Source organism: Gossypium hirsutum, chromosome D08, assembly GCF_007990345.1.
Source record: "Gossypium hirsutum isolate 1008001.06 chromosome D08, Gossypium_hirsutum_v2.1, whole genome shotgun sequence".
In the NCBI taxonomy this organism is placed as follows: domain Eukaryota; kingdom Viridiplantae; phylum Streptophyta; class Magnoliopsida; order Malvales; family Malvaceae; genus Gossypium; species Gossypium hirsutum.
Genome location: NC_053444.1, coordinates 67501928 through 67515699, shown reverse-complemented (window position 1 = coordinate 67515699; position 13772 = coordinate 67501928). Strand labels below are relative to the sequence as shown.

The following is a 13772-nucleotide window of genomic DNA, read 5'->3' as shown; positions in this document are numbered from 1 at the left end:
TTAATTAGTAAGCCCAATTCAACATTAATTCGTGATTAACTTAAGATCCAAAGAAATTTTAAAATTGAAATTTGTGATATCATATCCAATGGCTTAATTGAAAACAACAATAAATCAGAAATTTTTAATATTAACACCAATTTGATTTTGATATTTACAAACAGGGGCAAAGTCAGAAATTTTTTAAGGGCAGTCGAAATTAAATTGTAATTTTTTACTATAGTGAAAATGCATTTTCACCATTTGAATAGCCTACATATTTATCATTTTTAGGAGGGCCAAAGTGCAATTTCACCTTTATTAATTTAAAATTTTAAAAATTGTAAAGGGGCTAAATAAGAAATTTTCTATTTTAAGAGGGGTCGGGTCCCCTGTCAGCCCCTAGCTACGCCTCTATTTACAAATTAAAAAGAAAATTATATTATCTATCACTCAAGTGTTCTAGACAAATTTTGATATTTACATTTTATATATTACAATATACTATAAAATTAATTACACATTTAATGTTTAGAGTTGTATATTATTAATAAAAAAATACACATTATAATATAAATAGTTGTATATAAGTACGAAGCAACGAATTTTGCAATGGAGGGTCAAGATAAAAGTAAAAAAGTTAAGAGAGCAAAGCTAAAGTATTTGTATTAAACAAATAAATTAAAAGGGATTAAATTGAATTATTAATATTTAAGAGGCACTAAAATTGTAATTGTACCATAAATAAAGGGGATAACTATTAACTTATATTATATTTATATTTATGAAAAAACGTACAATATTTAAATCATTGATTGAATTCGTGTCACAGATCAATCATGCACCAATTCAGTTTGAAAACGACTAAAAAAACATTATATTATGTCAGAATGTTTTCATCTTTTTAAAAATATATTTTTTATAACAATAATTACTTTAAATTTATAATAATTTTAAGTATACAGTTTTAATGTAAATTCAAATAAGCAATGCAAATTTGGATAATTTAAAATTGTTATCACTATATTTTATTGAAGTTGTGATCGGAACAGAGGTTGAATCATAGTTATATGATCAAGTCGAGTTGTATATCTTTTTTTTTTTAACTAAAGCGGATTTGACTTAAATTAATTTAGATCTATTCATAAACAGGGTTTGAGATAAAATTTAACTTCAACAAATTAAATAATATTTTTATTTAACTCTAGTTATAAAATATATTAATAAAAAAATTTAATACCTTAAAATAGATGAATGTACCTTGCATTTACCATTAGAGATAATATTTTGAATGGATAAAATTAATCCATCTATTATTAAATGGATCGTTTTAATCTCTTTACTATTAAAAATAAATAAGTCCAATTTTCAACAATATGACATTTACTGTTTAAAAAATGTCATTTACCATTAATGGAGATAATGTTTTGAAAGCTTTTTATGGTCACCCAACTATGAAAAATTACAAAATGATCACTTAACTATTAGAATTTTTTTTTGGTCACCCAACTATGAATAGTTACAAAATGGCCACTCGACTATTCAATTTTGTATTTTTTGGTCACCCAATTCTTACAGTTTTTGGTGTTTCTATTTTTACATTAGTCAGTTGGTGACCATAAAAGATAAAATTGAATAGTTAGGTGATCATTCTATAACTTTTCATAGTTGGGTGACTAAAGAAAAATTTACTAATAGTTGGATGACTATTTTGTAACTTTTTCATAGTTGAACGACAAAAAAAAAAACATAGTTAGATGACTACAAAATATAATTTATTCTTAATTGTAAATGTTATCATTGTTTCAATTTTGTATTTTTTTTGATTATTTCTAATAGTAGAAAGGTTGAGTTGATAGATCTAATAATAGAAGGATTTGCTAGGCACTCTCACCTTTAAAATAATTGAAGAGGATTAGTCTATTAACTTGTTGGACTGAGAACGGGCCGTAATTTCTGTACGGAATAAGAAACTAGATCAGTTGACTCATGAATTAGTCGAACCAACCGTTTAAATTATTAGACAGACCAATTAGATCGACGATTAAATTAATTTTTTTAAAATATTTTTTTATTTTTAATAAATTACTCAATAAAACAAATGAATTGATTGAACCAATCAAATCAAATATCAGTAATCTAATCTATTTAATCATCGGTCCAACTCTGAAATCGTCGGATAAAATACTCATTTGAATCGGACCGGTTCAAAATTTTAACCCATATTGTGTTTGGGTTGTTACACCGCCGTTTTAACCCATTTCGCGCTTCTTCTCCCTCTTTCCAACACTTTCTCTCCGTTTCTTCTCCTTGCTTTCCCTTTCCTTCCGGAATTTTTTTAAAAAATTGTTTTGTAGATTTTGTACGGAAATAGAATGGACATGGCGGAAAGTTTCGTTAGAATCACTGGCGGCTCCGCCGTTTCTCAGGCAAGAGAAGAAGAAGAAGAAGAAGACGACGACGAAGAAAGAAGCAGAATATTTTCACAGCTAAAACCCTACTGTTTGGAGCTTCTAGAACTTTCTCAAAACCCTAAAAAACATGCTTCTTCAATCCCGGCGTTGCTCCATCTGCTTCGCTCTTCCCCGCCCAATTCCCTCCAGCCATTCTTTGAGTAATCGATTCATTTTTTATTCTTTTTAGACTTCGTTTGATTGTTGTTTTTAAAAACTTACATATTGATTCCGGAATTAATATATATGAACACAATTTACTATTAACGATACTGAATTTTGATTTTTTTTTGGTATTTCATTTTTTTAGCTACACTTTGTTCCCGTTACTGCTTTTGCTGGATGCTGCGGTTGATTGCAGGAGTTCTCAGAATAAAAGTGAAAGTAGTAATTATAAAAGAGTTAGCGATAAAGTAGCTGAAGGAGTAGTGGAGTGTTTGGAAGAGCTTCTCAAGAAATGCCATTTGAGTTCTGTGGATCAGGTCATTTTGCCTCTTTTCATTTCTATTTAATTAACTTTCTCTCTTATTTTGTTTATTTTACGTTGAGTTTGAATATGTGAATGCAATGGAGATCACGGGGGATAGGATTTTACCTGGTATTAAAAGGATGTGCTTGGTTGTTGCTTTTGTTATTTGTTATGTTTTTTTTTCTCCCCTTTGTAAAGAAGTAATATGTTATCAAGAAAATAATAGGCACCATCTTATTATTAGCAACTAAACTATGAGTTAAGGAACAGTTAGCCTTTATATCAATCAAAACATCTCAGGTGTTATACGAAGGTACTTGCTCAAAAGAAAAAAAAATGAAAGGCAGGAAAAGAAGTAAAATGAATCAAAAGCAAAAATGTGAACCCCCCCCCCCTTCTTTCAATTAGGGAACCTTCTCAAATATGATAAAACGAAATAGGCAAAAGAAGTGAAAATGGTACTTTGGCAATTCATCAAACACCTTGAATGGTGAAGAAAAAAAAAAGGAAAATTATAATGATAATGTAACATGTGTTTGAACAGATTTGTTCAATACACTTTTTTATTTGTTTAATATATATAATATAATAAAAAGCCCATATGTTGCTGCTCTTAAACAAGAACTTAGTGGCAAAATGATAATCAAACTGAGGTTTATTAATATAATGGGTTATTAGATTTAATACTTTAGAAGAATGACATCAAAGATCAAACTGAAGATTAATAGCACTTATACCATCCCCAGTTAGGAATTTATCTGTCTTTTTATTTTTGTTTTAGTTTTAACTCTTTTAAGTACTGAGCAATAAACCATGGTGTCTGGCATGAATGTGGTCTCCTCGCCATTTTGGATTCAGTTTTCTTCTTTTTTTTCCTTTATTTCTGTGAGAAAGTTGATGCTAGCCTTTTGTTCATGGCTTGATTTTATATTAGCTTTTCCCGTTAGTGTATATATTACGATGATCATATTATATCTGATTACTTTTATTTGAGTTGAATGAAACGTGATGCTTTCTTGTCACAGATGGTTGTGGTTCTGAAAAAATTGACTTATGCTGCTTTGCTCTCTCCATCTGAGGCATCAGAAGAGTTTCGTGAAGGAGTTATCAAGTGTTTCAGGGCTTTGCTTCTGAATTTACATCATTGTTCCAATCAGTCCTGCTTGTGCAAACAAAGTCTTGATCTACCGATGCTCTTAGCAACTAGAGATATGCTGATGCCAAATGGAACTCTAGAGTTTGACTTGGAACAAGGAGAATGTTTACTAGCATTTTTGCAGTCAGAAGCAGCTTCGGCTGCTGTGGGACACTGGCTATCGCTTCTGCTCAAAGTACATCAATTCCCTTTTATCTATTCTTAATTCTGGAGTAAATTTAATCTTTTTGTTCTGCCTAACTTATTTCATTTAATTCTTCATATCAAAATTGATATGTGTCTTATGATAAGGCTGCAGATACTGAGGTTACACGAGGACATCGAGGTTGTGCAAATCTGCGTATTGAATCCTTTTTAACCCTACGTGTTCTTGTTGCTAAGGTACTTGTAACTTCCATTAGATCCTCAACAAGGGCTTTTGCATAATGCATATATAAATTCTATTTGTTTCATTAATTGCTCCATTGCGTCTTTCATTCAATGTAGGTGCCTATTATAGACACCCTATATATTTTGAGTAAAACATTTATACTGAAGCAATCGCATCTTGCCTTTTCTTCTAATTTGAGTTTGTTTTTATTGCTTTTACTATGTAAGCTTCATTATCTTTGAGAGTACTCTTTGCATTTACCGGCATGTAGTTCATATGTATTTGTAAAACATTTACAGACATATATTCCTGATGATTCCCTCCTGTAGATGACTTTATTTCTTTACAGAAATTTCTAGTTTGATAAAGGAGTGTGGCCTCGTTCACTAAAGAAATTGGAATAAATTAAGCTTTAAATAAATAGAATCACATCTATCCATGACATTTAGGCTGTTTTCTTCCGTCATTTTGCACTTTAAATTCCATAATTGTTTAGGCATACTTTTCCAGTCCGAATATGCACTGTTGATATATGTATATCTGAGTATGCATACCAACATATATTCGTAATAATTCTAGTTGTGAGGGAATTTACTTGGTAGAAACAATTAGATTGGGAAATGAATAGGTTATGGCATTGCAAATGGTTTAGCTCATCTGATTTGGGTAGAGAAATTCTAGCTTTTTATTGCAATAGTGCTTCATTACACATGGAAAAGCTTGAGTGAATTCTTTTGGCATATTAAAATATTTTCAGGTTGGTACTGCAGATGCGTTGGCTTTCTTCTTACCTGGTGTCGTTAGTCAGTTTGCCAAAGTGTTGCACATTTCAAAAGCAATGATAAGTGGGGCTGCTGGAAGTGTAGAAGCTATTGACCAAGCAATTAGGGGATTGGCTGAGTACCTTATGATAGTCCTCCAAGATGATGCCAATTTATCTGGTCTTGATATGTACAAAGATGATTCTTTTGGCCATAAGTCAAATAAGTACAAATCTACGACTTCATTCTTGGAGGAACTCCGTCAGTTACCATTGAAAGCTCAGAGCAGAAGAATGCTGGAAAATGTAAATGGTGAATCAATCAATTCAGTTAGTACTAAGACTGAATCTGGAGAGAAAAGTAGCCCCAATCTTGACAAAGGAATGGGATCTTTTCATGTAGATCGTACAAAAGAGTGGATTGAGAAAACCTCTGGGCATGTGAACAAACTATTATGTGCAACATTTCCCTACGTATGGATCTATATTTGATAAGTTCATTGTTACTTTTAAGATGCTTTACAGCATCCGAATCTATTCAAAATTTGTACCAGATAATTTATATTCATAACTACTGCACCTTTGTTTTGATATATTGTTATTATGTTACATGTCCCAGATATGTGTTTATCAAGCAAAAAAGGTGAGACACGGGCTTTTTGTTGCCATCCGGGGGCTGCTATTGAAGTGCAATTTCACGCTAGAAAAGAGCAAACAGATGTTTTTGGTAGGTTGAATTCTATCAGTTTCATTCTTTGTTGTTAATCATAAAAATCCTATGCCTTGCACTATAAATACAGTATTTTGTTTTATATATTTTAAGTCTTAATACATTTTATTGCAATATATCCTGGAGTTACTCTCATCATAAGGGGGAAACATTCTTAAGAGGGATAACTAAATAAGAAGGCTTGGAGGAAAAAGGGAAAGAAAATACAGGGGAGAGATAGAAGAACGAAGGGAAAGAAAACCAATCCCAATTACTCAAATCTCTTGGTTTTAGCTGGCACCCCAAACTCTTCGTTTTTGGCTACACTTTGCCTCAGTTCGTTGTCTAATTATTTTACCTAAGGATCATGCAAAATGCTAATTGTTCGGGTCTAAAATATGTAGAATATGTGTGCGTATCAGTCTTCACTGAAAGCGACCAGAAATTGAAATAACATAAGGAACCTTGTAGGTTATAGTCTAAGCCCTAAGACAGAAGAGAGAAAATCAGCTATTATGATTTAGCTCACAATAATGACTGTACTCCTTGGTGGTAGTGGTACATTATATGATAAATGGGAAGAGAGGTTGCTTTTAAATTGTATTAGTTCTAAGTTGTCATAATCTCCAAATTTGATGGGGGCTTAAGTAGCAACCTCTTTTTTTTATTGTTATTGTTATTATTATAAAACATATTTGTGACCAAAGTGGGAGGACATTTATATTATGTTAGGTTATAATTACTTATGGTGGGAGAATCAAGTAGTGCCCTCATTAGTTTGCATTAGATGGTATTTCTGCTTAGATTTTAACCTCAGTGGGAGGAGAATTGCATGGTAGTAAAGTGAGTATTCTAACCTGGACCTTCATGAATGTTTCATCCAAATGGTGCACTTAATGATTTGAAATTATTTTATATTCCAACTTCTTGCTTTTAATTTGAGTTTTTGATCATGTGCTTAAAATTTCAAGGTTTGCTTTAGTTATTTCATGTTTGTTCTTTTTATGTTAAGGATTTGCCTAGTTATCCTTCTTTCTCAATGTGATTGATTCCATTGCTGTGAAATTTTGTATGAGTTGTAGCTTTTTAGTTGTTTTGTATATATTTAATAATATTTCTCTGATACTCATGCAGGAGTGCTTATGTGCCTTGGTTGTTGATGATTCTGAAGAGATTTCAGCTGCTGCTCAGGACTTTATGGAATATTTATTCTCGGCCTCTGGGAAACATCATGTAGAACATGACATTGCTGCGATTTTTAGCAGGTTTTATACTTGTGAAATAATGTTGAGCTGTCACTAACAACGTGAATTTCTCCTTTTTGAAGGCATTCTCTTATAAGTTCCTTCTTAAAACAGGCTTATTGAAAAGCTTCCAAAGACAGTGCTTGGGAGTGATGAATCACTTGCACTTTCACATGTTCAGCAATTGCTTACAGTGATATATTACTCTGGTCCTCAGTTTCTGTTGCGTCACCTCCAATCTCCTGTATGTGCCTTTTCCATCGTTACTTTAGTACATATACAGTGGTGTATGAGTTGTTTGTAGTCAGTGATTTATCAAATAGAGATCCATATATGTTATACTATTCAATATTAAATATCTGGTTGTTTGGTGATAATAGTTTGTAGTACCTCCTAATTTGCAGCTGGAAAATCTGAAAGTGTTTCACTTGAAAGACATGCTTATACATATTTTATCATTGTCTTTAAAAAGTGTCTTTTGCATTGTAGGTTACAGCTGCTAGATTATTGGATGTTTTTGCCCTCTGTCTTAGTCAGAATTCAGCTTTTACTGGTTCTCTAAGCAAGCTTGTTTCAACAAGGTCGTCTTCTGTAGGATACCTTCCCTCTGTTGATGAGTTGAAAGGCTTGCATATTGTGGGTGACAGTGAGGTCTTACACAGTGCTGCTTCATCTAAAAGTTCAAAGCTCACAGGTATCCATGAAATTGGAAAACAACACACTGCAGAAGCTAGGCAGGCAAATTTTGAGTTGCCACGCATGCCCCCTTGGTTTGTTTATGTTGGGGGCCAGAAGTTATACAAGGCTCTTGCTGGGATTCTTAGACTTGTAGGTTTATCTTTAATGGCAGGTCATTTTGAATCTTGGAACTCTCTACTCATTTATTAAATTCATGCCACATATGCTTTGTACTTACCATCTTTTGATTGTTTGTTTGTAGACTATAAAAGTGAAGGTCATTTATCAGTTATTACTGATATTCCCTTGGGCTACTTGCGTAAATTGGTTTTGGAAGTTAGACAGAAGGAATACACTAAAGAAAGCTGGCAGTCTTGGTACCACCGAACTGGTTCAGGGCAGTTACTGCGCCAGGCCAGCACTGCTGTATGTATTCTAAATGAGATGATATTTGGCATATCGGGTCAGGCAGTTGATGCTTTTACAAGAATGTTTCAGAAATCCAAGATAAAAGGGGCAGAATTTCAGGAATCTGATGATGTATCTTCTGGTGGCCAGCCTCACAAACATAAACCTGCTGTGTTAGATGAATCTGTTTGGAAAATTGCATTGCAGAAGGGTTCTAGGGATCACTTCATTGATTGTATTGGGAAAATCTTACATGAATATCTTTGTTCTGAAGTTTGGGAACTTCCAGTAGATCATCCATCTTTGCTAATGCAGTCTGGTGCTGAAGTTGAAGATATTACTTCGTATTTTTTCCGTGATATTGCCATGTTACATCAGGAAATTACATTGACATTATTCTTTCAAGTCATTCATGTATTCTTGTTATGATTTTGCAGTGATTCTACTGATTGTGTATCATATCTTGAAACAGGTTATTATTGACGGAATAGGCATCTTTGCCTTGTGCCTCGGAAGTGATTTTGCTTCCAGTGGTTTCCTTCATTCGTCTCTGTATCTGTTACTCGAGAATCTTATATGTTCAAACTTTGAAGTTAGGAGTTCCTCTGATGCCGTTTTACATCTTCTTTCCACTACATCTGGCCATTCAACGGTGTGCTTGTATAGCATATTATTATCTAGAATTTGTCTGTATATTATGGAATTGATTCAATGGTACCTGACTTCTTCCTTTTTTTTTTAGGTTGGGCAATTGGTTTTGGCAAATGCTGATTACATAGTCGATTCTGTATGTCGGCAACTACGGCATCTTGATTTGAACCCTCATGTGCCAAATGTGCTTGCTTCAATGCTTTCCTATGTTGGAGTGGGTCATAAAATATTGCCTCTGTTGGAGGAACCGGTACTTTTGCATACCTTAAGTGTTACTGATGGCATTTAGCATAAACTTTCTGATATTTGAAAATTGGTTGTTGGTTTTACCATCTGCAAAAGTCTTTTATACATTATTGAGATCATTTTTTGGTTATAGACTCTTAAACCCATTTGATGGTTTGAATTGTTTTCATTTTATAGCCATGATGCGTGCTAATAGTTCACTCATTTTTGGTTTATGGAAAACGTTACATATCATGTGCCAAAAAAAAATGAAAGAATGAGACATCAAAATTATTGTAGTTTTTAACTGAGATGTTCAAATGATGAGAATATCTATTTGTATGAGTTAACATGTCAAGATGAAAAGATCCAGCAGAATAACGGCATCCTTTCTGTCTTGGGTCTTTAGGAGGGGGCAGGGGCTGGGTGGTACAGGATTGCATTTAACCAGGGCCAGATAAAGAATCCTGTATCCGATCATTTTATTTCTAGAAATTCCCTGTGCTCTTTTCATTAAATTCTTTATACTTAACAGGTTTCCCTGCCTTGGTAAATACTGGTTTAATGTTGATTATATGCTGGGCCTTAATTTGATTTATTTTGCGTTTCTTTATTTTCTTTCAGATTTTTTATTCTTATTGCATGGGTACTAGTTTAACTGGTTTATTTGTACGTTTGTACAGATGCGCTGCGTTTCACAGGAGCTTGAAATTCTTGGCAGGCATAAACACCCTGATTTAACTATCCCCTTTCTAAAGGTCATAATTTTATCTTTGTTATGTCTCAATTCTTCATTCTTGGATTAGTTGCGTCCCAGTTCTTCTGTTTGTTAAAAAACGGTTCCTATTCTTCACTTTTCAATGATTTGTGTTATTTTTGCAATAAATACCAATAATTAGTAATCCATACTATATTCACTTGATTTCCTATGGACTCTGGTTATGATCAGCACTTCACATAATCTACCATCTCATCTTGCGGTTCACTACCTTCTGAAACCTTTTTTTTGCATCACTGATAGCAAAACATAGATAGCAAAATCAACTTGTCTTTGGAATTTCCTTTTTTATCAATTTAGTTCTACTATCCTATCTAATTTACGTATTTTAAACTAGCATTCTATGTTTCCTGTTTTGTTCCTATCTAATCTAAAACATTTTAAATTTAAAACTTTTATTAATTATTGCATCCTATTGGTGTTGATGGTTCTACTCTGCATTTTCTAGATGTGGCTTGGAATTTTGTTTTCTATTTTATATGATTCAAACCAAGGAAATGGAAAATATTTTTCTTTAATCTTTTTAATGGTACTTTACTCTATCATGTTTGCTGCTCTCTTTCTCTCCTCTTCTGGGTGTGCTTTTTCCCATGTTTTCCACTGCATTTATCATCAAGTTGACTATTTCTGATTATGCTTTTTTAGGCTGTATCTGAGATTGGAAAGGCTTCCAAGCGCGAGGCTTTTTCCTTGCCCTCTCAAGCATACTGTAATCTGATGCTTTTCAAGTCCAAAGTATCTGACAGTGAAAAGGAAGTTCAAGCAGAACTAAGACAAGGTTCGAGCTCAGGTTTTGCTGATGGGATTGATGTGACACTCATGGAATCAGGTGATTGCTTTTTCCTTGAAAAAAATATTATACAGACTTTTAATGTTGTAATCTTTGAAGAAAGGGCTCTGCTGCTGTTAGATGTTCACTTTTTTCCTCTTCTCAATGGTCCAACTAACCCATGCCAACCCAAGCCACTCATCTCTTTCAGTAAATATTATACAACTTTTCCACCATATATATGTAATTATTCTGGAAAACCAATTTCTTTGCACAAAAAGTGATACTCTTTTGTTGTGGTGCGTGTAAGTGTTTTTAAAAAAAAAAAATTTTAATTATAAGAATTTGGTTGAATTTTTAATAGCTTCATTCTGTATCTTGGATCTATCCTAGAGCGGAAACGATTGGTACTAATTAAATGACGACATCATTATTGTAGAGCAATGGGAAACTATTGTGTTCAAGTTGACTGATTCCAGAAGATATAGACAAACTGTTGGATCTATCGTGGGTTCATGTTTAACAGCTGCAACTCCTTTGCTGGCTTCTATGAGTCAAGCAGCATGCTTGGCGGCACTGGACATAATTGAGGTATTTTTCTGAAAAACTTGTCATTTTAAACAGTGCAATTGACTGAGATTCGATGACTGATCTTAGGGCCTTGAGAAATTTGTACAAGTCAGATGCTACATATCACCTTTTAGAAGTTCTAAATTAATTGGTGCGGCATTATAGTAGTGTATGGGTTATAAGACGGTATCTTTTCATTCATTTGCTTAAAGTTGAGTTCTAGGAATTTCTATACACAGAAGATACCAAGTCACGGATTCATCAAAGGCTTTGCTCTGTATTTTAATCAACTTCAAATTGTAGGATGGCATATCAACTCTAGCAAAAGTCGAAGAAGCATATAAGTTGGAGAAGGAGACTAAAGAAGCAATTGAAGAAGAGCTTCAATTGTGTTCATTATATCAGCTGAAAGACACTTTGACTGCAGCTGATGACAGTACTGTTGAGAACAGGTTGCTTCCAGCAATGAATAAAATATGGCCGCTCTTGGTGGTTTGTGTTCAACAAAAAAACACGGTGGTAAGTATTCCGAATCACCTCAAATTAGCATTGTTTAAGTTTTTCTGCATCAAATTGGATTACGACTTGTGTTCTTCCAACAGGTTGTCCGGAGGTGTTTTAGTGTCATAAGCAGTGTCGTGCAAATTTGCGGTGGAGATTTCTTTTCCCGTCGCTTCCACACCGATGGCCCCCATTTCTGGAAACTTTTAAGTTCGTCTCCATTCCAAAAGAAGCCAAACTCGAAAGAACGAACCCCATTACAACTTCCTTACCGGAGTGCTGATGTTTCTTCAGAGGACACCATAGCTGAAACTTCGAGTTTGAAAGTACAGGTAGCACTGCTCAATATGATTGCCAACTTATCCCAAAACAAAAGAAGTGCTTCAGCATTGGAAGTTGTTATGAAGAAGGTTACTGGTCTTGTCGTGGGGATAGCATGCAGTGGAGTTGCCGGGCTTCACGATGCGTCGGTGAATGCACTAAAGGGACTTGCATCCATTGACCCTGATCTTATATGGCTTCTTTTAGCTGATGTTTACTATCCTTCGAAGAAGAAAGACTTGCCTTCACCACCAACCTTGGATTTTCCAGGAATCTCTGAAATTCTTCCACCGGTTACGTCTTGTAAAGAGTTCCTTTATGTGAAATATGGAGGCCAGAGTTACGGTTTTGATGTAGATTTTAAATCAGTGGAACGTGTATTTAGAAAATTGCAGACTTTTGGTGTTATTTAAAGCTGATTAATAGCTGAAATATTGTAAATTTAAAAGCTCTTTTTGTTTTGTGATTCTATTGGGTACCTTTGGTTAGGATGGCAAATGCTGAGGCCATTTTTTTCGAAAGGTGAACATTTGAATTGAATTTTGTAGCTTTTTTTTAAAAATTAATTCATTTGATTTGAATTGTTTTGAGATTTTTTTTTCAAAATGATTAAATTTCTATGATGATACATGAGCTTTCATCAAATTTATACATAAATTTCTTGTTGGTCACCTAATTTTTAGGGTATTTTATTTCGGTAAAATCTTTTTAATTTTCACTGTCATTAGAAAACACTTTTATTAGTCATTCAAATATTAAATTTCTAACCGATGGTTGACTGTACATGTCGCAACATGCATACATTTTCATTTTAAAATGAAAGCGACAAAAATAAGTGTTATAGAACAATTATTTTACATAATCTTACATGCAAATCTAGAATTTAATGTTTTATTGGGATTATATTTGTGCAATTAACTCATCCATGGCTACTACTTCACTGAAAGAAAAAACAATGAGAAAAACAAGGGGAAAGAAAAGGCATGAATTTATGAATCGAAAATGAAAAGAAAATTGAAGGCAATGAGTGGTATTTACCGAAGGAGTGCAGTTAATTGATGAGCCTTTGCAAAATCACCTTCCTCACGAGCTTTAAGGATATTGAACATTAGGGCTAACCGGATTTGAGTGGTGGCGGTTTGTTGAATAATTCGATTAGTTTCACGGCGGAGCTGCCCGCATTCATAGTTGATAGCTTGCAATTTGGCCCCAACTTGCCTTTGCCCTTCTTTTATGCTTTTTTGCTCTTTCTCTCTCATCATTGCTTTTCATCCTTTTCTCCATGGATTTTCTCCCTGTCTTCAAACCATTCAAAAAAGAATTATGATCTACACTATTTATTAAGAAATTATTCTACAGCATTTTATTTTATTTTTGCTTCAAATTCACGCAAATCGCATTCATAAGATCTTTAATTTATCACTCAATCAGAGTTTTATTTTGATACTTTTATATTTTTTTCAATTTTATAATAAACAATTTATTTTAAAATGCAAATCTATATTATAAAGACGTGGTTTATAGAGTTTTTAATAATTATTATCAGTATAATCTGAATAACTGCAATCATAGTTGATTGTTAAAATGAATTATTGATGGGATTTAAGACCTTAAAGTTACTAATTCCTCATATTTGCTATTAACATAATCTAAATAACTACAATTATAATTAAGTAGCATTACAATGAATTATGAGATATAAATCACATCATATAATGGGACTTATCTTGA

The 13772-nt window shown here is 33.3% G+C and overlaps 1 protein-coding gene across 3 annotated transcripts; it reads left to right on the top strand.

The window, feature by feature from the left end:
* The first annotated feature begins 2210 nt into the window (after positions 1–2210).
* LOC107928344 (uncharacterized) lies at positions 2211–12633 on the top strand. Of its 3 annotated transcripts, XM_016859533.2 has the most exons (17): positions 2216–2593; positions 2743–2914; positions 3927–4232; positions 4349–4438; positions 5185–5661; positions 5807–5914; positions 7031–7161; positions 7255–7384; positions 7630–7990; positions 8081–8604; positions 8699–8878; positions 8969–9127; positions 9786–9860; positions 10526–10709; positions 11089–11240; positions 11523–11738; positions 11822–12633. In XM_016859533.2, the coding sequence occupies exons 1-17, from the start codon at positions 2355–2357 to the stop codon at positions 12452–12454; spliced, it is 4137 nt and encodes a 1378-aa protein (XP_016715022.2). In that variant the 5' UTR covers positions 2216–2354; the 3' UTR covers positions 12455–12633. The 3 variants fall into 3 exon arrangements, with proteins under 3 accessions (XP_016715025.2, XP_016715022.2, XP_016715024.2); XM_016859536.2 differs by lacking the exon at positions 11822–12633 and having other exon boundaries at positions 2211–2593; positions 11443–11528; XM_016859535.2 differs by lacking the exons at positions 2216–2593; positions 2743–2914 and having other exon boundaries at positions 3965–4232; positions 4356–4438.
* Positions 12634–13772: the final 1139 nt, after the last annotated feature.

What these genes read in the sequence shown, in the direction of transcription:
- LOC107928344 (XM_016859533.2), top strand. Translation starts at nt 2,355, where the DNA reads ATGGACATGGCGGAAAGTTTCGTTAGAATCACTGGCGGCTCCGCCGTT. An exon ending in TGCGTCACCTCCAATCTCCT is followed by an intron (nt 7,385 to 7,629) that starts GTATGTGCCTTT and finishes TTTGCATTGTAG; the next exon opens with GTTACAGCTGCTAGATTATT. An exon ending in TGTGACACTCATGGAATCAG is followed by an intron (nt 10,710 to 11,088) that starts GTGATTGCTTTT and finishes TCATTATTGTAG; the next exon opens with AGCAATGGGAAACTATTGTG.